At 42.9% G+C, this 25163-nt stretch overlaps 1 protein-coding gene across 7 annotated transcripts in view; it reads right to left on the bottom strand.

Moving 5' to 3' along the window:
- The window catches only part of Pde1c (phosphodiesterase 1C), a 445757-nt gene extending 420877 nt beyond the window's left edge, over nucleotides 1-24880 (bottom strand). For 4 of the 7 annotated variants that reach the window (XR_007233288.3, XR_007233289.3, XM_048440407.3 and 1 more), the window contains exon 1: nucleotides 24386-24879. Coding sequence is in view for 5 of the 7 variants with exons in the window: in XM_048440407.3 (XP_048296364.3) it covers nucleotides 24386-24470 (85 nt within the window). In the remaining 2 variants the exon portion in view is untranslated. Of the gene's footprint in view, nucleotides 1-24385 lie in introns of all 7 variants that reach the window. The other 3 variants (XM_048440405.3, XM_085691044.2, XM_048440410.3) reach the window with 2 other exon arrangements.
- Nucleotides 24881-25163: the final 283 nt, after the last annotated feature.

The raw sequence follows: 25163 nt of genomic DNA, 5'->3' as shown, positions 1-25163 counted from the left end.
ACGGTTTCACACTACAATGTCCCCTATTATTCTTTAAACCGAATTACAGTTCCCTTGAGATCAGGAGGGGTTGTGCCAAAAAGCAAGGGCAGTAGTCCAGTTTAGAGTGGATCTCACTCAGATATATAAAATTGACAGTAACAATAGTTTTAAGGCGTTGATGCAGCAAAAAAAAAGCGAATCATTCACGGGGCGAGGCTGCCTGGAAAGAAACAAAAAAGTGAATTCATTTCATGGGACCTTGTGCCATCTCACGCCCCTTAGCCTAGTAAGTAAAAGATATTGACACACAACCTCTCTCAGCTGGTGAGGTCTAAGTGAAGCTGGCGCCACCCTTCAGCTCCAGGGGTAGACACCTGCCCTCTACTTGGCCAGTCAGTGCAACCAGCTGGCCCCTGGACATAGTTTGGCTTGGCAACAGGCATATAATCCAATCCAGACTAACAAGACTTGGTTAGAAGTTGATGAAGAAATAAGTGACTTCTTTTTCTTTCTCTTTTAAGGACAGCGTAACAGAAGCCACCACATAGACAGGGTTTACCTAAGAATGAAACCGAAACAAGTGCAAATAAAGCCAAGAGACAGGGCTGTGGGGGAGAAGCCGGCAACCCAAGGATATAATTGGTTCACTTAATCCAGCTGTGGCTACATCGAGGCTACTCTTGGGCTTTTCCTGTTTTGTGATTCTCAAAATTAGGTTTCACACTGGAATCAGCTGAGTTGAGTTGTTGCCTTATACAATCTAAGAAACCGTAACCAAGGGGGAGGGTAGGGAAAGAGAGAAGGAGAGAGGGGGAAGAAATAAATATCTGAGAAACTTTAAAATGAATTTAGATGGAAAAAATGAATTCAGATGGGTAGCTGTCAGAAATGAAGAACACATGGTGTAAAACATATTCGTAAGAGAAAGACATCACTTCCAGGAGAGCAATCAGGGAAGGTAGCGTCACAAATTCCTGATAAGTGTGTCGGGACATCTGGAGACCTCTCCTCCAACAGAAGGCTGGGCTGACGTTAGGAGAGAAGGAGGACAATGGCAAGCAAAAAGAACAAAAGCAGCAAAGGCATGTGGATTTCAGGTCAAATTAGAGACATGGTTGTACTGATGGGCCCACAACACTTCCCTCCAATTGTTAAAGGCATTAACATCACACGAGATCATCATTACAGTCACCCCCAAACAATACATCAATAAAGTCTAATCTCCAGTCTGTTCCAGGTTATCCAAAGTGTCTTTTTACATTTGTGTTAGTAAAATCAGGATCAAGCCAGTGCTGGGGCACTCACTGAGAGCCTTACAGCTTCAGCTGCTTTCCTAGCAATGGAGACATAGGATGCCTCTCCGTACTGACAGAAGAAACGAAATCACATGTGAGTGTGTAGGAGACACGAAAATGTTACAGGGGAGACAAAGCTGGAGCTCTTATGTGGTGTGGCGACGCATGCCAATAATCTCAGCACTCAATGTGTTAAAATGGAAGGACCCTAAATTTGAGGACTGCCTGGGAGAGTCACCAAACACAGCCTTGGCTATGTGGTGAAACTGTCTCAAAATAAAAACAAAGCAAAAAGTTAGGTTTTTATATTTATGTCTTCCTTGCTTTGTTCCAAGAATAAGAATAATAATCCAAGGCAGCACAGTAAATATTTTGACTGGATCCTCAGAATGCTGAATCGGGTACTTAACTCCCATGGAAAAATTCAGGAAAAAAAAAAAAAAGAGGAGAACTGCCTGTAGTGGAATTTATTAGGCTGTATTTAAAGTCAGTTATTTGAATCTGAGTTTCAGCTTGCCTTGGAAGGAAGCATTTGAAATGCGGTTAGAATAATGAATGTCTCTCAGTAATGGGTGGCACTGAACTAGTCATCCCTATTCCTTCTCTTTTCTACCCCCTCACCAGCCCATGAAAGAGTCCCAAGTGCTGGCTGGAGACGACATAGGAGTCACTCAAGAACAGTTAGAAAACACAAGAGTAACTGCTGACTAAGTGCTTGTCAACTTGACATAATCTTGGGTCATTGGAGAAGAGGGAACTTCAGTTGAGAAGATGCCCCCACCAGATAGCCAGATGGCCTGTGTGCAAGCCTGTAGGACATTTTCTTAATTAATAATTGATGTGGGAGGGTCCAAACTATAATGGGTGTGCAGCCCCTCGGCAGGTAGTGCTGAGTGGTATAAGAAAGCAGGCTAAGCCAGCCATTGGGAGCAAGCAGTGCACTCCTTCGACAAAGGCATCTACACTGGAAGAGCCCTCAGGACAATCTAATCAGCTTGTCAGGTGCTGCCTTGGTCCTTTTTTATTGCTATAAAATAACATCACGACCAAGACAACTTATAAAAGAAACTTTTAATTGGGGGGTTGCTTATAGTTCAGGGGATGATTCCATGACCATCACGGTGGAGAGCATAGCAGCAGGCAGATGCTGGACTTTGCATCTGATCCACAGACCCAAGATAGAGAAAGAAGTAGAGCTAACTGGGCCTAGTAGGGACTTTTTAAACCTTAAGGCCAACAGAGTGGCACACCTCCAACAAATCTGTCCCTCCTATCCTTCCCAAACAGCTTCACCAACTGCAGATTGAGTATTCAGATATATGAGCCTACATAGACCATTCTCTTTAAAACGATGCACAAATGCACAAAAATACTCAACAAAATACTTGCAAACCAAATTCAACAGAATTTTTAGAAGCTTATATATCATAACCGGCCTGTTTTAACACCAGAGATGCAGGGAAAGATCAACGCACACAAATCAATTAATGAAACATGTCACAAACAGGGGCAGAATCGCATGATCATCTTATAATAGATGAAGAATGGACTCTGACGAAATTCAATATCTCTTTCTGGTACTGAAGAAACTAGCAATGGAAGAAATATAGATTGATTAATAAAAGCTAATAATAATACCTAACATTACTTATATATAACCAAGTAGGGAGGAACTGGTAGCATTTATTTTCAGTCAAGAATGTCTCTTCTTCTTTGATACAGTGCTTGAAGTCTTAGCCATGGCAACAAGACTGGAGGAAGAAATGAAGGGCATGCAAATAGGAAAGAAGAAAATCAAATTATTCTTATTTGTATATGGTGTAATTCTATATTTAAAAGACAAGGCAGAGTCCACCAATAAAGTAGAGTAGAAACTATGTTGAAGGCAGAGGTCTAAGAGTATAGACATCACATAGAGATTTAACTGCATATCATCAAATGCACACATAGATATGATATAAAAAGACAACAGGTACTGTTTGGTTGGGGAGTTCTATGTAATGGTACAGATAAGAAATGGTGGCAGGTGCAATAAATATGAGCAAATTACAATGGTGTCTGGGTATGAAACCATGATAATGTAACCTATTACTTTGTGGGTTGACAAAATTAATCAACTAATCAGTAAAAGTATGCCAGCGGGGCCTGGAAAACTACCCTGACCTCTATCTCACCCTAGCACTTCAGAAAGGAAGACAGGTGGATCCCAGGGTTCAACAGCCAGTGAACCGGTGAGTTCCAGATTCATGGAGAGCTCCTGGCTCACAACATAAGTTGACAAGCAAGAAAGACACCTGGCATCAAAATCTGCCCTCGGCATCCATGCACATACATATCCTACACATGTGTGTGCACATACATCAACATGCACGCACACACACAGGTGTACCAACTGGTTAAAAAAAAAAGTTGTTCCTTTCTACTAAGCCAGTAAAAGGCCTAGAAGTATACATGTGACTCATTTTTAGTCAATGAAATTTATAAGAGTAACTGCTGAATCAATAATTTTCCCAACATTAAGTGGGGAACTACAGAACAGAAGCTGAGTACTGAATTCTATTTTCAAATAACATTAAATATGACAGCGTGAAAAAGAAACATTGGGCAAGAAAGTCTTTGCCATAGATTTTTTTTCCTGAGTCTGAGTTCTGTATAACTCAGGCTGATCTTGAGCTTGCTATGCACTTGAGATTAGCCTTTGAGCTAATCCTGTCTCCTGCTCTCAAGTGCTGGGATTACAGGCATCAGCACTATGTCTGGCTGTTCTGTGCTGTAGTTTTAAAAAGTATTCATTAAGCATCTGGCATATGCTTGGCTAACCCTATGGCAATGGATACAGGACAATCAGTAACCTCTATAGAACTGTCTTGAAGAGGGAGGTGAGTTTTCCAGGTCACTAAAGAAGAGTCACAGCATCTGCCAATAGAGAGACCTAATCACAGTTGGCATACCCAAAAAATGACTCTTCTCACTGAGCATTCAAATAATTCCAAAGAACAGCAGCTCCTGTTGCAGCAATGACAGAAACAGGACAAAAGCCCCAGCCAGGAACAGAGCGTGTGAGTCCTCTCACAGTTTCAGAAACAAGAAAATAACAGCGAGCAATCTGCAAAGCACATTAAGGAAAAACAAAGGTCTTTATAAAATTTAATTGATAAATACTTGGTCCTCTGTGTCAAGCAAATATATCAACAGAAGTCAAAAACTTCCTGTAATTATAAGCCTTCTTAAGCAAAAGTATGATGAAAGTATAGTATGACTACACCTAAGGACAAAGGACACCATTCCACAGCGACTTCTGTAGCCACAGCAGGTAAGGGTTGCTCCAATGAGGAGCACTGCAGCTGGTCTCAGATACCACTTGGTTTCTTTGTGATTCCATGGAGTTAGGGTTACCATTGCTGTGATTAAACACCATGACCAAAGCAACTTTCGTATCATAGTCCATTATTGAAGGAAGTCAAGACAGAAGAAGCTCAAACAGGGCAGGAACCTGGAAGCAGGGGCTGATGCAGAGGGCATAGAGGGTGCTGATTATTGGCTTGTTCCTCCTGAGTTGCTCGGACTGTTTTCTTGTAGAACCAAGACCACCAGCTGGGGATGGCACCAACCATGTTCCAAGACCCCTAGTAAATGCAGAGAACTGAAGATGATTCCCACATATCCCTTCTGACAGTTGCCATGCTCAGCTGTACTAATATCTGAGCCTTGGAGTGGCTGTCGTCATACTAACAAAGCAATGCATGTATGCTGGGTAGCTTTATGTCAACTTGACACAAGCTAAAGTCATCTGAGAGGAGGGAACCTCAATTAAGAAAATGCCTCCAAATGAGCAGGCTGTAGACAAGCCTGTAGGGCATTTTTAAAAATAAATTAGTGATTAATGTTGTTCTTCAGAATTATTCCAGGCATTTACTAGGGGTTTTGGAACATAGTTCCCATGGACGGTTAGGGACTATTATGATTGCGTAGTAAGCAAGAAGCCAACTGACTCATTAACTAGTTCAGTCGCAATCACAGCATAATTGTGGTATCAGCCTAGTCCAAAGAAGTCAAAAAGTAAAATGTCTCAAGTCTAAAATCGCCTGTCCCCAGTATCTCCATGTAATGCCTGCTGTTGCCTCATTTCCAGAAGAAAACTATCACTCCCGTTTCAGAAAGTGAAGAACCGCTAAGAAGAAGTGGAGGTACAGCTCAGAGCAGCAGGAAGGCTTGGTGTCCAGTTAAATCTCAGGGGACTTCAAGGACTAGTCTCCCCAGCAACACCTACAATACTACAACACATTTTCAGCAGCAGAACATTTTATTCAAATGAAATTTTACACCAAACCCTAAAATGAATATATTAGCATACTTTATTTTTAAAGTGAAAACTGTCATATTTATTATAAAGTAAAGTGAATTAGAAACGGTTCTATTGAACATAAAACTTTCAGTTATGGGTAAATGTAACCATGTTTATTACAAGAGTAAGGCAGCTGCCGTATCTCCGTCATGCACGAGTTATGCATAACTGAGAAAATGCCAATTGGCGGTACAAGGAAGGGAGGAATTTACAAGCCGGGAATTGACATTATTGCTCACCCTGTGATCATAGAACACTTTCCAAAAATTGAAATAATAATTGGGCATGGTGGCTTACATCTGTCAGCCCGGCACTCAGGGAAGCTAAAGTAAGAGGGTCACAGAGCTGAGGCTACACAGTAAAATCCTGGTCCAAAAAGACAAAAACAATTGAAATTGTAGCATTATTCCAACTTCTACTATAGGTACCTTGAAACATGAATTGATACTTACAATTGCCAATGTTAAAAAAATGGCATATCCATGCGCAAATAGACAAACATTGTGAAGTTTTAAAAGTTACAAAATATATTTTTCATCTGATGTTTACATCTCAACTATTTTTTTTAATTTTTTATTTTATTTTATTTAAGGAGGGCACATAGGAGTGGCATGGTGCATGTGTAAAAGTCAAAGAAGAACTTGAAGTAGTCAGTTCCCTCCTTCCACTAGATCATCAGGTCATCATGCTTAGCAGCAAGTGTCTTTACCCTGTGAGCCTTCTCACTAGTCCCACAGTTTCACAATTCTTCAAGCACCTTGAGAAGACCCAAATACTCTATGGAACCCTTCACAAATTAATATTCAGATCACATTGTTTCCTTTCATGGATGAATAATTAAGACCCCAAATGGGAGACTGTTGCTTCTGTCACAGATTTGGAGTTGTGGATGTAGATGTTATATATAGCCTTTACTATGATGATGTACGTTCCCGTCACTCCTACTCTCTTTAGAAGACATGTTGGATCTGTCAACGGCTTTTCTTGCATCTCTTGAGATGGTCATGTGGTTTTTGTCTTTAAGTACATTTATATGATTTGTTATATTTAATGACTTAAATATGTTGAACCATCCTTGCATTCTCCAGGATAAAACCAACATGATTACAGTAGACGAAACTCATCATTATACCCACAGATAACATATAGTTCTCTCCCCACATCAAAGAGGCTTCTCCTTGCAGCAAATGGAGACCATTACAGAAACACACACCTTGCCATAATGTAGAAAACAACTGATTTTGGGGAGCCCACCTCCAGGGGATACATCTACAATACAACTCCTTCCCTGGAGGCTAAGAGAAACATTGTGGAAGAGGGAAAAGAAAAGCTATAAGAGCCATTGGATCAGGAAGTCTGCTGTGAAATTATCACTGCAGGAAAACTTCACCCGTGATAGTTCAACAATATGACTGCCTAAAAAAGGCCTGAACAATGGCAATGCCAAAGGCATACTAACGAGAAAAGGGGAAATCCCAGGGGATTCTACTCTACAGAGAACTACAGACAACTAATGAGTGGGGGGGAGAGAGAATCAGTCTCTTCCAGAAATGAGGCCCCTAATTAGTTACCAGATACAAAGTGCTCAGAAATCATATACACTCAAGCAATGCTAAGCAGACTCAGTAGATTGTGTTGATGTATTTCTGAGTATAAATGTATGCATATACATAACAAAGGAAACGAGTCAATCAATTTGAGAGGAAGTAGACGGGGATGAACAAGGTTAAAGACAGGGACATAGCCGAAATCAGAGGAAGGAAAGAGAAGTAAAGTGATTTAATTGTGTTTTAATTAACATTATAAACTAATTTTTAAAACGAGTGTTTCTAAAGCAAACAGGATAGGAACAAAAGGACAAGAAACTTAAGTCCTTGGTCTGATGAAGGAACTAGGTATTTCCAACCAAAAGTTCATTTAAAACAGCTGCTAATGCTTTGTGCAAGATAAATACATGACGATTGCATTTCAGTGGGAAACAAACGTTGAGTACACGACAGCGTGCAGGAGGTCCATGCCGCACAGGGAGCGGATATTCACATACAGACACCCGAGGAACAGGGCCTCCAAAAACAAAAGGCTAGCCAACAGTGGGGAGATTTTAGTGTTTTGGTCGGGAGGAATTTTTAGAAATAAAATGGTAAATGCCATTTCATACTGAAAAAGTAAAGTTATGATAAATATGTAATTTCTATGCATTCTAACAAAATAAATTACATAAAAACTACACATAAAGCTGAAACTGAAATGCAAAGAGAATTTTTTAGAAAAAAAAAAGTACAACAGAAATCTCTGGTAAATTTCCACCAGCTCAGTCAACAAAGTAGAGAGGGACCTGAATAATAGTGCTATATAACCACAACTTTGTGTAATTGGTGTGAATTAGAATATGTTTAGGTTAGAATTTAAATCAGAAGGTATTTAAATTAAGAAGTTTTGAAACTAGATTTTTTTTAACCGAAAACTAGAATATTTACAAAAAAAAAGATTTGAATTAAAGAAACTAGAAAGTTAGAAACTCCTGCTCTTTGGGGAACAGATGAAGATTTAACGGTATATATTCATCGTACACAGTGCTGCATTTCACAAAGCTAATTTCTTTCAACTACTTTATATACTTTGATCGTCTGCATTGGTCCTCCCATTCTGTCCCTTTCAGGCTTGTCCTCCGACAGCATCACGGTAACATAAGAAAAGACCTCCGGATACATGAACAGAACAGGCTTCAAAAGGGGCTCACAGGCCAGTGTCCGCGTGTCTGGGTGCAGCTGCCTTATCAACTCAGTGCTTTAAACCAGTGCAGAAAATGAGAAATAAATTGGGGTGAACAAATTTAATCTGCAGCTCATTACAAGAGAAGTTCATCTCAAAGATTTCAACATAAAAATTCAAGTACTTGAAGAAATGCTAATGTGTATTTTCTTTTGTATTTTTTTCTTTTGTATGTATACACTGTCTCTACATGTGTTTGTAAGTGTACACGTGTGTGCACATGTATGTGGTAGCAAGACCCCATCTCTCTCTTTCTCTCTCTCAAACACCCCCACACACAAATATCCAACAAGATGTTTATGTAAATCAGAAAAAAGACACCTGACTAAAAACCTACTGAGAGCAAAATACACCATGTATTGGCTTCAGTGGTGCAGGCCTGCAATCCCAGCATTTGAGACACTGAGCCAGGACTTTATGAGGCTGAGGATAGCCTGAGGCTCACAGCAAAACCGTCTTAAAGGATGAAAACAGCTAAAGAAAAACAAAAGACATGTACCATTTCTAAAAGAAATACAAAAGATAAATCAGCACATGGGAAAACAGGTTCAACATCACAAAATTAACAGAACAGTTATACACTATTTGTTAACTCTCAGGTAGCCAACTCCCAATGACTCATTGTTATGCCCATAGATTAGTGCAACTCAACCCTCTTCAGAGAAGCATCTATTTGCAGCAGATTGGGGATTAACACACAGAGTCACAACTGGCCAAGGTGCAGAGGATAAAAGGCTACAGAAATCTCAGCACCGTAGACAACATACTTATTACACCCACTCTTCCAAAAGCTGGAAGGTCACTGGGGAAGACAGGGTGGAAAGACAGTAAGAACCAGAGGTAGCATTGACCCCAAAGAAACAGCATCTTCTGGACAGAGCAGGGTGACTGCACGTGTGAGTTCATTGTGTTTGTGACAGCATGCACAACGCATGTGCAAGTCCAAGCCAGATCAAATCTCAGCACGGAGAGGGGAGGTGGGAGTGAAAGCTCATGCCCCAGCCAGGGAGCTATTGGAAACCAATTGCTGCCAGGAGAGGGAGAAAAGTTTTCCCTACGAGTATAGTCCCTGGGAAGTCAGCCACTCCGCAATGGAAAGCCACACATGCAAAGAGTACTTGGACAACACAAGTTGTACTTGATCACGGTTTAAAATATTTTTTTTAATGACACAAAGTTGAATGACTAGGAAAGGAAATATAGATCTGGGAGGAGTTCAGAGAGGGTTAAAAATGATCAAAATGTATACAAAAAATTATATGTATTAGTATTTGCCATGGGAAGTTTCAGGTATCCTGAAACTCAAGTTACAGACAGTTGTGAGGGGCCATACAGGTGCTAGAAGTTGAACCTGGGTCCTCTGGAAGAGTAGTCAGTGCTCTTAACTGCTGAGCCATCTCTCTAGCCCCATGTCTAAAATTTTTAAAGAACTAATAAAGATATATATTCAAAAAACCTAATTGATCCCCTCAAGGTTCAGAATCAATGCAGAAGAGAAGGAGGAAAGATTACAAGAGCCAGAAGTGCTAACTAAATTCAAAGAAACATTGTTGACCAGATACAAAAGAACAGATGCACATAGTGACTGGGGGGAAGGCGGACTGGACTGCAGCAGCAGGTGAAAACCTTCAGGAGCTCCAGTCAGACAGAATCCCTGGATGGAGGAGACATGAGTACAGGGTTCCGCTCCCGCCAAGAGTGATTCACAACCGATGCCTGCTGGGAGTGGAGAAACCAGTGTTTGTCAACAGGGTGTCACTGGGTAGATCAACCACACTCAACTGCAGGTCTTATGCCCAGGAGGAGCTGGACAACACTGATTGGACTGTGTTTGGGGGCATGGGAGTGGTTTGCTGTTCTTTTTAGTTGTTGTATTCTTTTTTTTAAAGAGAGAACATGAAGATGGGAAGGTAGGAAAATGGGGGAGGATCTGAGAACAGTTGGTGGAAAGGAATGAAGATGAACAAAATATATTGTATGAAATTCTCAAATAATAAGCAAAAACAATAAAAAACTATAGGAAAATAAATTTACTATTTATCAAAGATGCACAAACCATCAATTGATACATTGGAAAAATTAGTTTAAGTCACAAACTTAGCAGCTATTTCACCGTTAACTTTTAAAACTTGAAATCTAGCATTCATAACATAAATAGTAAAAAACGCCTTCTATGGGGAATTACAAACTGGTACAACGCTGGAGAGGCAGATGGCACAAAATGTGTATTTCAAAGGAAATGTACCCTATACATAGTAACTTGATAGCATAGATTCAACTCCCACCACACAGCAATGGTTTTTTTTTTCTAAGAATTTATCTGAAGACAAAAAGAAGTCATAAGGATGTGGCAACTTTTGGAAAGCAGAAGTGATTTAAACACGCAATGGTACAAAATCTACGTGAACCATCACACCTTAGCAACTCTTGGAACACTGATATGAAAAAATACTAATTACACATTGTGTGTGGAGAGAAAAGCAAACAATAGCATAGTAATGATAGCACATTTGAAAAAAACAACAAAGAATGTTTGTGCTCATTAAAAACATTTTCATTTGGGAAGACATTTAACAAAATATCACATTCTGATGTTCTGGTCAGGATCTTGTATCTTCCCTGCCAATCTTTGTAATTTTTTTTTTCTTTAATCAAGTGCAGCAACATAATCGCTGTGAAGACAACAAGAGTGGTTGGAACGACGCGCCGAAATTAAGCTCCTTCTTTTAAAGAGCTCAGGCGGCTGTGGAAGGAAGCACCGTGGTTCCCATAAGTGGAAAAAAAGATGTGGCCTGCCAGCACCCCGAGGGACGCTTTCAGTAAGATGATTATAGCTGCTATGACAACAGGGGAGGATGTGACGTCACAGAATCACCCAGTGACTTTGATATTCCTGTCCCAGTGCAGAGTTCTTGAAGCCAGCTGGAAATCCAGCAGAGACCTCATTAAAGGCATCTGCTCAGTAATTACCACAAGTTTCCCCTCATCACACATCCAACTCTGAAAACAGCCCAGCCGTGGAACTCCAAGGGCCCCCAACCTTGTACTCTGTGAAGCTCAAACCGACAGTAAGCAGAGATGTCAAGTTCCAGCCGTCAGTCAAAGCACCCTTAATCAATGGAGACCAGGAGGCGAGAGGCAGAGGACATGTAGTGAAGCCACAAGACACTAAAGCCTCAAGATATTTAACTAATGCATTTTATAGTGCAAGTCCATGGCACATTTAGACGGTTTCCGTTGAAGAAAAACTAATAAGCCTCTAACGCACTGGAAAGGCGGCAATGGCTGCACAGTGCAGCAGACAGACCTCTGTAATGTTGGAATATATAATGAATGCTCCTATAAGGAGTACAGAGTCCCAAGACCCTATCCACACAGCACCAGCACAGAACCCTGCATAGAGACAGGCAAACTGTTACAGGGGAGGCGAAGAGACAGAAAGGGTTTCAAGTCCCAGCCCTATTACTGAGTCTCCTGAGCCTCGGCTCCCATACCTGTAAATTGAGAATAATAATGAGCCAAAGCTTTGTTGAAGACGTGTGGTTAGGACTCAACAGGAAGCTCCCCCAGAAAACCTTCCTGGGGCAAATTAGATGCATAAGTCAGTGAATTATTTGGTCCTTTATGAAATTTTAACTCCCGGAGTTTTCCTGCAAAGAAAAAACCCCTTTGCCAGGAATGGGAGAGATCACTGTTGGCCAGTAAGGTCTCACAGACCCCCAATATTAGAGGCTATTGCCACAGAACTTGGACATTCCCACAGAACATTATGGTAAGGCACGACTGTTGAAGATACCACACACTAGAGTCACAGAATATGGAGAAGTCAAGGCGGCACTAACCCAGAAGCTTCACCCCTGCTGGGTAGCCTTCAGAGTGCTGAAGGCGCTGGGAAGCTCCCAGAGGTGAAAAGCGGTGGTCAGTCTTCTGCAGCTGTGAGCTCTTCAGCTACAACAGTGACTGACCTTGCAAGACACGCCCACTGGCGGCACACACACCGTAGGAATAACCAACCGTTTTCTGATTGGAATAAAGCCCTGCTCCACAAGATGAACCCCATACCTGTCACGGATATTAGGCCAAGAACCTAAGGATAAACAGGACATAGACCCTACCAGAGAAACTACTACTTTTATGCTGTTAAATGGACATAGTATTGAATCAAATCCCAATCGCTTCTCGTTATACCCATAAATCAAGGCATTTCCCAACACTCATCTATTTTACAAAGGATAAGACCTGATACTCTTCCATAAAGAACCATATACACCACACCACACCCCTCTCAAGGCTCAGGGATCATTGCAGAAAAGGGGGTGGAAAGAGAATGAGCCAAGGACAGTAAACAACTACAAGGAAACATCCGGGCACAGAGGCCAGCTTTGTACATAAACTCGTGTGGCAAATCCTGTCCAAGGCTATGTTATATAGAATCCCAGCAAGGAGAAAGAGGGGCTTGGGCACCCAGCCCCCCTGGGCAGCGGAGCAAATTAGCTGCCAGGAGAAGGAGAGACAGCATCCACTAAGAGTGTAGGTAAGCTGAGCATGCTGCAGCAGAAGGTCACACATCCAAGAATATTTGGGCAGCATAAATTGGACTTAAAGGGTTTTTAAAATAAAAAAAGGACACACAATCAGATGTGTATGGAAGAGGAGTGAGTGCATCTAGAAAGAGGTGGGGAAGCAGGGGCGAGTATGAGCCAAATATATATGAAATCCAGCGCACTTGTAGAATGAATCTTTTGTTTGTTTCAAGACACGATTTCTCTGTGTTAGTCCTGCAACTCACTTTGTAGACCAGGCTGGCCTTGAACTCACATAGATCCCTCTGCCTCTGCTTCCTGAGTGCTGGGATAAAGGATGTGAGACATCACGCTTGGTTAGAACTAAATATGTTTTTTTAATTTTCATATATCCATACTTTCTCTTCCTTTCCCTCTCTCCATGCCCCTGTATGTGTATGTGTGTGTGATGTGTGTGTATGATGTGTGTGTATGTATATGTGTATATGTGCGTGTCTCTATATACTGCTATTGCGATGCTAAAATATTATACTACTCATGGTATATCTCTGTCCAACCCAGAACAATCCCAAATTTCTTCTTATCCACCCTATTCCCACCCTTCTTAGCTCAGTGATTCCAAAAAAAGTTGCATATCAAAGTCACCCCAAGATCCTCTGCCTAGGCCCAATTGTAACAAGAAGCAGACGGCTGCTACCCGCTCCAACCCCATCCCTACAAGCATGTGAGATGCAGCTGATTCCTAGTTCCACAAAACTTAGTTCAAGAACTCTCTGCTATTGCTGATAGGGTTGCAAAATCATGTAGACACTTTGACAATTCCTAAAAGTTGCATGTGAATTTACTGCACAACCCAGCAATTCCACTCCTATAGATTCTTCTAAGAAACTAGACACAGATGTCCAAAGTTTTGTACATAAATGTGTATAACAATATTGTTTGTAAGAACCCCAAATTGGACATAATTGTGCCTACTGGATCAGTCCTGTGATCATGGGAACCTAGGATAGGATATTAGCAGAGGTTTTCTCTGAATAATGAGGGTTTTGTTCCTCATCTACTAAAATTAATATGGATCATTTACAGCAAATGAAATGAGTATACTACCTTTATTTTGCTAAGAAAAGAATTAAGTAGTTAGGAAAAATGGACCACCTATTGAGCTAGGAGCCTATAAGACTTCAGCATTGTTCCAAAAAGGGAATTAAAGTTCAGAAGGACACAGGAAAACTCAGTTATGAAAAGGAACACTAAACATGTGGGAAGAGCTGGCTGTTATGGGATAGCAAGACCATTCAACAAACACCCACTGATTCTCCACGGAGCATAGGGAAAATAAGTTTATAAATACAACATTGGTCTTATCGCTTCCCCTTAAAATGGTTCATTGACTCTCATTGCTCTTGGAAAAAAAATATTTACCAATGAGGCTTTTAATCAGACCTCTGTGTGCCTCCCCAACCTCTTCCTGGTCCGGCTATCTCTGCTACCAATTCAACAGATCATCCCACCCTCTAGCCCCAGGGCCTCTATTAAGTCTATTGAGATCCACAGATGAGTTCATCACACACTGCTGTAGCCCACATAGCACCTAGAACTTTCCATCATACAACAATACACAGGTGGACAGAAAATGCCAAGTCAGGGCTGGTCCTTTTCATCACCCTAGTACCTACTAGGACAGCTTGTATGTAGTAGGAACCCCATAAAGATTGGCTCAGTGGGCAATTACATACCTTAGCCAGGGAGGGGCACTATGCAGTGTAAACCCAGACACAAGCAAGGACCACAAAGAGCTGTAGAACTCTACCTGGGAGGGTAGATTTGATCCCTCTGGCAATGGGGAAATCCATTAGAGGTTCTGAGACTGGAAGATCAGAAAATCTACTGTACTTGAGTGTAACCGGATGAGGTGGAGGCAAAGACAGGAGAAAAAAAGGACTATGGTAGTTAATTGGTCTCTGGTTTAAATAGTCTAAGTTTCAGAAGTGTGAGGACGAGATCCATTTCTCTATCCCCTCCCCCCAAGCACACTCTTCCTGAAGAGGACTGGGGCCCACCTATTTCAGGAAGTAAGGGTTCACATATTTCAGGAGGCAACAATGAGACAGATTTCCTTACCCAGTCAGCACAAACGCATCTGTAAAATGGAGCTAACTGTGATATTGCAGGGCCTGATGGGAAGGAATCTTGCTTAACAACTGCACAGTCACCCCCAAAATGGGCTTCTCAGAATAGTCACTAAGTCCAGGCTTACACATATGGACTAAAATGTGCATCTTTTAAATTTTTTCAAGGTCTCAAACAGTTGGCCTCATAAATATACTGAATAAGAATGGAAGAAAATGCCCTGTAATAGAAAGTTGGGGTTCTGCAGGGCCCACAGACGGTTAGGAGCACACTCCCCTCAGAACACAACAAACTCCATCTCCCACAGGCTGCTGGTGTCCCTTCAATATTGACCTGCTTGATCACTACAAGCTGTCTCCACAGGTTACTGGAGTTCCCTTCAATACTAACAGGCTTGATCAAAAACTTTAAAGCAACTTCCAACTGTTAAAGAATCACGAGTCATTAGACACAGGGGGCTCTCTGGGAGATTCTAAAATAATGACTTTAAAATAGAAATCCATTCCCTCTCCCACCACTGCCTAAATCCTCTAGTTTAATTTGGGCTATTGGGACCCAAAGGGGAAGGAAGATGATGCTAGCTTTCTCCAGGGGCCACATAGAGATCAAAAGAGTCAAAGGGCTAGGAGGGTCTCCTGCTCAATGATGACAGAGCAAACACCGAAGGCCACGGAACTTCTTCCAGATTTGGAATGAACTAAGGAGAGAAGGGTGGGAAGGAAAATGAGCACTTACAGTGGTCTCCTAATTGGGGGCAGGACATAGGATACAGACGGCATCCTTCCTCCTCGACGAGATGAGGAAATAAGATGAAGAAATTTAAAAACAAACAAAAGAAAAAACTTACTATCCTAAGAGCTGAGCAATTCAACTTCGAGGTAGTCTAAATGTGTAGAAGGAATAGTTTTACCATCATATATGCCTCAATAAATTCTCAAATGATCTCTAATAGCCAAAATACATGAATAACAAGAGACACAACTCAGCGGGCCTGATGTGGTGTTCCAACCCAGAATGCAAGAGGGGAAGGGGGAGTTGGGCTGCACTGAGCTCCCACTTGTTAGTTTGACCTTGGGCAGGTTGCTCCTCCAGCTGTCTGCTTTCAGCTTGGGGAACTAAACCTGACTACACAGCCCTCCCCTGGTCAGAGCAGGGAAACCCTCTGTCTCTTGAATAGCCTCTGCCATGTAGCGGGGAGAGGAAACACGGCCAGCTGGAGAGACAAAAACAGGAGTCAGAGACAACCTCAGCAGCAGCAGCAGCAGCAGCAGCAGCAGCATGTGCGGCCTGATTCTCATGGACAGAGCCCTGAGTGATTTGGGCCTCTGTCCAACAGTGACTGCCCTCCACCAAGTGAAAACTATCTCCCGGCAGTTCTGCCTCCAAGCCACCTGGGCCCCTTGGGGAAGAACTGGTTCTCAGGCCAAGCTCTGGCTACAATCCAGAGCCCACCTGCCAACAGCCCAGGAAGTGCCAAGGAGCTCTCCCCAAAGCAGCTGGCACCAATTACTCAGAACCAGCTGGAAGTATTTGGCTGGGGAGAGGCAAGCCTGCAGAACCCTGGCCTGGGTACCAGCACTTGATATAAGTGGCTGGCTTGGGGCATGGGAGACAGCTGTGGAAAGCAGCATTGGGGAAGGAACCACGTGTGTGTCTGTGAGCCTTCCCTGCTTCCTGGCTTCACTGTTTCTCCATCATCAGCACCAAAGGCCTGCCATAAGCAGACACTGGGACCGTGCTTGGTTCCCTCATTACTGGTCCCGTGGTGACCTCCCAGCAACACAACAGAGAAGTAGCCATTATCCCCATTACTAATGAGAGAACTGAGCCCACAAGAGCAAAGGGTGCCAGGGTTACGACGAGAGCTCAGGTCTTTAAAGTCACTTCCATCTCCACTTGGCCTCCCGACATAGGTAAGCTCAGCACTGCAGGAGAATAGGGTCTCACTTTGCAAAACTATTGCAAGTGACATATCTTCTAAGGTGGTTAACCGGTGGGAGTTCTTAGAGACCCTCCAGGAATCCAGCATATGGAGAACGGGGGGGGGGGGGGGGAACAATGCCATGGGCACCAAGAGGAATGTCTTTTGAAGAAAAAGGCCAATATCGGTAATCAAGGCAACTTTTCAAGAAGCAGTTTACATGAGTGTCTGATCAAAGAGGACTCAGAGGTGGTTATTAAAATGTTCCTATTATGAATAAGAAACAATTGGGGGCTGAGGATATGACTCGATGGCATAGCACCCCCCTGGCTTGTACAAGGCCCTGGGTTCAATCCTCAAAACTGGAAAAACCTGTCAAGCCACTGACTGCAGGTACAATACTTAATTAGCAGATCTCTAGAGCTATTCTTTGAGCTTGGACTGAAACTTTAGAAATTAAGATATTTTATTTAACTTAAAGTCTGTTTTGCTGGGACTAAGGAGATGGCTCATCAATTAAGAGTCACCCTGGGCCAGCAAGAAATGGCTTCTTTTTTTCACAGAATCACATCTGTGTGAGAAGTAGGGAGAGGGAGGGAGAGAAGAATGACAGGCTAGCTTCCGTCTGGCTGGGAGTCTCAGAACAGCCAAAATCCTCAGCTAAGAAGTAAAGCTCTGAGCCTCAGTTTCCCCCCACGTCAAATAGGGAGCTATATATGACAAACCCACAACTAACATCATCCTAAGAGGAGAAAGGCTTAGAGTGATTCTACTGATGTCAGGAATGAGACAGCGATGTCCACTTTCCTCACTACTTTTCAATATTGTGCTCAAAGTACTAGCTGAAGCAATGAGGCAAGAAAGGGAAACTAAAGGGATACAGGTGGGGAAAGAAGAAATAGAGACCTCCTCTTCGCCCTACCTTCAAAATGCCAGAACACTTCTAGAAACAATAAACATATTCAACAATATGCCAGAATACAAAATCAAGCTGTGAAAAAATCAGTAGCTTTTCTATACACCTACAACAAACACATAGAGAAGAATGGAAGGCATTCCCATTCACAATGGTCACAATGAAAATGAACTCTCTAGAAATAAACCTAACCAAGAAAGCAAATGACCTCTACAAGGAAAACATCAAACCTCTGAAGAAAGAGAGATACCAGAAAGTAGAAAGACATCTCATGCTCATGGATTGGGAGAATTAATACTGTGAAAATGACCATCCTACCAAAAAGTGTTTATAGATTCAAATACAATCACAAGCAAAATCCCTGTTTCATTCTTCACAGAAATAGAAAAAAACTAACCTAAAATTCATTTGGAAACACAAAAGACCCAAGATAGCCAAAGCAATGCTGAGCAAAAGCAACAATGCTGGTGGAATTACCATTCCAGTCTTTGCAGGTACACCATAGAGCCATAGTAATAAAAAAAAAAATGGTGCAAACACAAAAACAGACATGTAGACCGACAAAATAAAATTGAATGCCCTAACATATTTACATGTAACTTCAGCCATTCAGTATTTGACAAATATACCAAAAACATACCCTGAGGGAAAGGCAGCATCTTTAACAAATGGTACTGGGGAAAACAATGGATGTTTGCATGTTAAAGAATGTATTTAAACCTATATCTACCATCTTGCACAAAAACTAACTCCAATTGGATCAAAGACCTAAATGTGAGACACTGAAACTGCTAGAAGAAAACACAGGCAGAGCCTACGTGACAAAGATGCAGCTAAAGCTATCAGCCCCGTATGATGAAGAGGATGTCCATAGAATCTCTGCCAACTATACATCTAACAGAGGATTATTAGCCAGAATATATACAGAATATATAGAATATTCAAGGAAAGAGGGGAACCCATTCGAAGAGCAAGTTCTCAAAAGAGGAAAAAAATTATGGCTAAGAAATAGTTCAAAAACTTTCTTGCAATAGACATAGCTTATTACAGAAAACAAGCCAATCAGAATGTAGAGATGTAGAGTCCAGATCCAACTGATAAATCTACAACACAATCCCTGCACCTAAGACTCGGGAATTCTGAAAGAGGCAGAGGAGCAAGAGATTTTCTCTGAGATGACGTCTACTAATGATGTCAGAAGCTACACCCATAAAGTCCCGCCAATGTGACAGTGTAACATGAGCTGATCCAGGAGGACACCAATAGACATGCTAAGATTGATGGGAGAAAGTCCATGAGGCCACACACACACACACACACACACACACACACACACACAAACTACAGGCAACTAAGGAATGCTGATTCCTTCTGAAAATGAGAAGAGAAACTCCCATTCTCTCATCTGAAAAATGAGCTGTGGGTATTATTAAAAGAGATCAAGGACTCCATACTGGGTGCTTTAGCAAGAAAACGTGTGTCTGTGTTTTTGCAGACAACGCTCTTCCACAGGAAGAAGGATCTGTTTGCTTTGCAGGAGTCAGGATCTATAAATTCACTTAACACCAACCCCAAAAGATACTCAAACTCCAGAAGACAAGGAAAATATGTCCAAATAATCCTACTCCACCCCACACACGTTCCCATTCATTTCCCATTCAAATGCTCATTCCCAGGAATGGCACCAAAGCGAACCACACATGGACTTGTGCACATGGCCTTCAGTTAAAGTTAATCACGTCCATCACAGGCTTCAGCCACAGGCCCAGTTGTGTTCTACAGGTGGAAGGTAGGTTGGTAGTGCTTTCTACATATGCCGCTTGTCGACTTGTCCAGACCCTCTTGACCACACCCATTCCCATGATTCCCTGAGTAAATCATAGAAGCGAACGCAAAGCCACTTACCCTGAGAACCCAGGAGAAAGGAACTGGACTAGAAACCTAATGACAGACAGACTAGCAAGCTCCATTCTTTCACATGATCTTCTTCTAGAGAGTATGGGATTATACTACCTAAAACCCTGGCTCTTTCTGGTTTTACTGGAATTTTAGTTGGTATAGCAGACCTAACAAAGCCCCTTCATTAAGATGGCAGGCTAGCCTCAGGCAGAAACCACCTCCACTGTGGGAGGCAGTATGGTATATAGAGGTAAGCCTGGTGGGAGATGCCAGGCATGGGTGGTTTCATCTCAACTTTGCCATTTCCTTCCTATGTGATGTCTACAAAATCACCTCACCTCGAAATTTCCTTTTGTAGAACTGGGACCTTATGACCTATCATCTTGCAGAGTCGTTGTGATGGAGTATGCCAAGTGAAGTACCAGTGGAGAGCCTAGTCCACAACCCACAGCTGCTCTGTCGACACAGAGCCCATTTTTAGTCAGTTTTGGCATCGGTTCCCAAGAACATCTGCAATCCGAGTACAAGGTCACTTAGGGGCTCTAGGAGTCCAACTCTCCAAAGCTTGCTCCATGGTAATGTTACTGGTGTTTAAGACCAGTCCCAACTCTTCAGGGCTGTCCTTCACCACAGAATATTAACTCTGCTGGCCTCCCTTCAATATCTCAGTCAGGTTTTCTAGTGCTGTGATAAAACACCATGACCAAAAACAACTGGGAAGTGAGGTGGTTCATCTTATATCTCCGAGTAACAGTCTATCACTAGACGATCAGGGCATGAATTCAAATAGAGCAAGAACCTAGAGGCAGAATTGAAGCAAATGCCTTCGAGGAACATTGATTACTGGCTTATTTCCTGTGGCTTGCTCAGCTTGCCCTATGCCACCCAGGTCCACCTGCCCAGGTGTGACACCACCCACCCCTGTGGGGTGGACTTCCCATATCAATAATGAAAATGAGAAAAATGCCCCTTACAGATTGGCCTGTAGCCAATGACATTTTCTCAATTGTGGATCTCTCTTCTCAATGACTAGCTTCTATCAAGTTGACAAAAATCTAACCAGGACACTATATACTCTCCAAGCAGTTCCACTTCTAAAATGCTATGTCTGTCCACATTCCCCTGGGGCATCTCTCATAGGCCCAGTGAGAACCAGGAGGGAAGTATGCCCTCCCCAGAGAAAGGACAGGGATCTTCTGGGGATGAGGGGGTACTTACAACATTGTCACAGCTCCTGTCTCTCAACTACCTTGACCCCAATATTCCCTTGTCCCCATATGCCTTCCCAGAAGAATCTTTTGAGTCTTCGCGGCCACTTAAACTCCTTTAGCACAATCCTTTGACCCAATTTTTTTTTACAAACTAATAGACTAGAGGAAGAAGTGGTTCCTATGACAGAAGGTCAGATGCCTAAGAGAAAGAGTGATCTGGAGATGCAAAAACCTCCTCAGGATTTGCTGCTATGTGATATTGGTGGGGTACCCTGCTGAAGCACAAGGTGAGTCAGTAGGATTTTAGCACAGACTCTGACTGACATACATTGATGCTGCAAAGAAAAGGGTCTTGCTAGCAAAAAATACATGCAACATAGGTGACAAAATTCACTTGAAAGGCTTTCAAACATATATAATAACACACACATACATAATACATACATGTATGTATAACATATCTATGAATATAATGTATATTAGTTCATATCACCTTTATAGTTGTTATATGATTAGCATATGGTATATCAAAGTAACTAACATATAATGATAACATGGTGTGTAAAATTAATATATACTACATAAATTAATAGGTTTTTAAATTAATAAGTGATGAATTTCCCAAGGTAAAGCAGTCAAGGAAAACAAGAAAGCAATTTTACAAAATAGTGAAACTTGTTGAATTGAGATGCCACATTCCACCTCTCAGACTAGAACCCTTTTTAAGTAAGCCATAGTGTCCAGCATTCATGAGAGCATGGAAGGAGTTTGATACACTAATAATGGGAGCATAAAGTAGTAGTGACTCTTTCCAGACCATGGTTGAGCAAAACATTTTAAAATCCCTAAACTAAAAATGGGCATACTTTGAATAAGAAATTGCACTTCGAGAAGCTTGATCTTAAAAGTGCTCGTAATCCAAAGTGGATTCGTTACTGTTAAGGCTCACTCAGCAGATGAGATTGTTTATTTATTACAAACTGTAACTATCACCTTGAAGACACTCATGTTTAAATAGATCTTATAATAAGGGGAAGTATCCCTAGATATCCTCAAGGGTTTTGTTTTTATCATTACCCATAAGGATGAAAAGTGAGAGCCTAAGGAACTCACAATAGGTGATTGGTTAAGGGAATAGTTCTCATAGGCCAGGAAGCAAAACTAATAAGATATTATTAAATACAAGATTTCCAAACACTATGTTAAAATGTGTCTCTGTAAAAAAAATGTATTGGAAAGTATAAACAAAGAATATTAACATTTATCAGTGAATGATATAAGAGGTGAATTTCTTTTTTTCCTTTTTGAATATTTGCACTTTCTAAAATGTTTATATTGACCTAAAAATCCAAAATGTTTTTCTCACACTTGCTAATTTTTACTTTATAACATGTTTCTGCAGACACAGCATATAACCAGAAGTGTAAAATCCCTGAATGAAGATCTAAAGTCTGTCTGTCTTCATAAACTACTCGTATATTAGTTTAATATCTTGAATAAGTGCAACAATTACTGCCTATTGAGTTTATGCCATGTGGCAGACACTGTGCTAAATCACATCATGCAATACAGTAAAATTCAATAGACATTTATTGATGGGAGTGACAGACAACAGGATGAGAAGAGTAGGAAGCCCAGCAACTATGAGTGAAGTTTGTAGCTCGCATCTTTCAGAGGCCAACTCACGTTGGGGACCCTTTGACCACCAGGCTACAGGGTTCTGCTAGGCTAGCAGAACTTCCCTTAATGGAAGGATCATAGGCGGAGGAGGATCATTCTAAGACCCTACATCTTAGTGAGATATGGCTGTATGGAGGATAAGGATGGGAATTACCTGGTAGAATTCAAAACTTACTTTGGAAAGTTTTTCTACTGGAGTCAAGAAAACTGAAATTTACGTGACCTTTAAATGAGACAATTTTGACCTTGGAAACTTTTCATTCACTTCTAAGACCCTCCCCTGGGCACAGATCATCACCTCTAGAGAGCCAGAGAGCGAAAAGCAAATAAGCAGCACCTGGGAGTTTACAGTGCCCCAGGACTACCCACAGGCTCCTACCAGCCATTCTAGGCTGGCAAGCTCCAGGGCTGAACTCCTGGGTCTGGGGAAGGGGAGGGTCACTCCCTGGAGATGGAAAGCGAAGGAGGCAACAAGAGAATTTCCAAAAGACAGGCATGACTTCCTTAAGCCCACTTGGGGGAAGAACGGTAGTCCTGGCTGCAGAAACAACCCGGGAAAGTGTGGACAGGTGTGATGTGGTGTATCTGGGGAAGAACACCTGCTTAGTCTGCTCTACTAACTCTGGAGCACATCATGGGGAGCGCAAGTGACCCAGAGTCAAGTTCCTCATCACTGGTCCCTTCCTGGCGTCAACACTTTCCTGCTATAACCCCAAGCAGGTGGAGCCAAAAACAAATAGCATCTGCCCTCATTCTCAGAGATGTTGTTGGGGGAAGATGAGGTTGAGGGTCATGGTCACTTGAGTGACAGCTTTAAAAAGAAGCTGAGAGGAGCATCTGGGTACCCACCTCAGAGCTGCTGCGAGCCAAAGCTAACATTCCTAAAGGAAGCTGATCCACGGCTCTCTCCATCTCCCAGGTGGGCCCAGCTCCCAAGAGGATAAAGATGCCAGGCCTTGAAAAGCTGTTTCAAAACAGCAGAAACTCGGAGTAAGACTAGAGGCCTGACCTTTTCAAATGCTGGCCTCCAGTGAGTGAAGACGGTGGTCAGCAACCTGAGGACACTCCCAGCCCCTTCTGTCTCTCCCCTCTCGGTGAACATTTTGGAGCAGGAGAAAAACAAATCACTTGGAATTCCCAAAACACAGCTCCCTGACACCCCAGGTTTTTTTTTTTTCTCTGAAACATTCCACTCACGAAGGGCATCATCCCTTCCTGCCTGCAGCCCGCCACTGGGAGCTCAGGACTCTAAAAGGACCTTGCTCTAGGACTCTCTAGTGCTCTCTCCCTCCCCCCTGTTAGTCTTTTGTCCTCACATTTCGGTCCTTGAACTTCTGACTTGTCTGTTACTCTTTGTCTCTGTCTGCCCACTTCCTTCTCAGTCCTTTCCGACTCCTCTTCCTCTTCATTTTTATCTCCATCTCTGTCTCCATCCATCCTCTCCTACACCTTGCCACCCAGATCTCAGCATGGAATGAGCCATTCAGAGAGGTGTAATTAAAAACTGACTCCAGGATGCTAGCTAGAGCAATGGAGTAGCAGGGACAGCCCGAACTGGGCTTCCCCAGGCAGGTCAGATTCCCTAGGGCTCCCTCCAGTCAGCACCCTCCGACCCAGATTCCCATGCCCACCCCCTCCCCGCTTAGAACTGGCCACCGCCACCGGAGGGTGTGCGAGGACGCCAAGAACGGCCCGGGTGCAAAGTTCTCACCGATGGTGAAGCTGTACCCATCGATGCTGAAAGTGGCGCTCCTACATTTCTTGAAGCCCTCCTTCTTTTGGCTGGCGTCCGTCATGGCTCGTGCCTCCGGGGTCCCAGCTCGAGCCGGTGCCCAGCCTTCACTGCACTGTCACCGCAGACCCACGCTGGCTACGAGCTGCTCAAGGCGGCTGCACGCACCTAGACCTGGGAGCTAACAACCAAGGCTCCCTGTGCAGCCCCTACGCCCCCGCCACTGCCCCATCTCCGACCGGCTGCAGCTGCGACGGCAGGGGACTGGAGAGGCTGCGAGGCTGCGTGTGGCTGTGGGTTGGTCCGGGCTGCCGCGCCCCTTCGCGCTTTGCTCTCTGGAGGCTGGGGGAGGTTGGGAGACCCCGAGGGAATGGCGGGGATTGACGTTCGTGCTTTTTCTAGGTGTGTTTCCTCTGGCAGAGTGGAAAGCTCCCCCAAAGCACACAAGAGATGGAGAAGTCAACACCTCAGTCGTCAGACGCCCAAGTTTACTCCAAACAAGGAAGTAGAGCGATTGCCACGCCCACTTCCTCCCACAGCTGTCCCCAGGACTAGCCCAAGCCCCAATAATAGCACTTCTTGGCAGTCCCTGGCTAGAAGATAATTACCAAAGTATCTCTTTTGTGGGTGAGCATTTCTACATGAAAGCCCTAAGACGTGCAATTTACAACCTAACTTAACCCAAATTCAATCGCTGCTCCTTCGACTCCCCACAGCTTCCCCCCTCCCACCCCCGCCGCAGCTTCAAATTTGAGTT

Source organism: Myodes glareolus, chromosome 6, assembly GCF_982192425.1.
Source record: "Myodes glareolus chromosome 6, mMyoGla1.1, whole genome shotgun sequence".
NCBI lineage: Eukaryota > Metazoa > Chordata > Mammalia > Rodentia > Cricetidae > Myodes > Myodes glareolus.
This window is presented reverse-complemented; position numbering and strand designations above follow the sequence as displayed.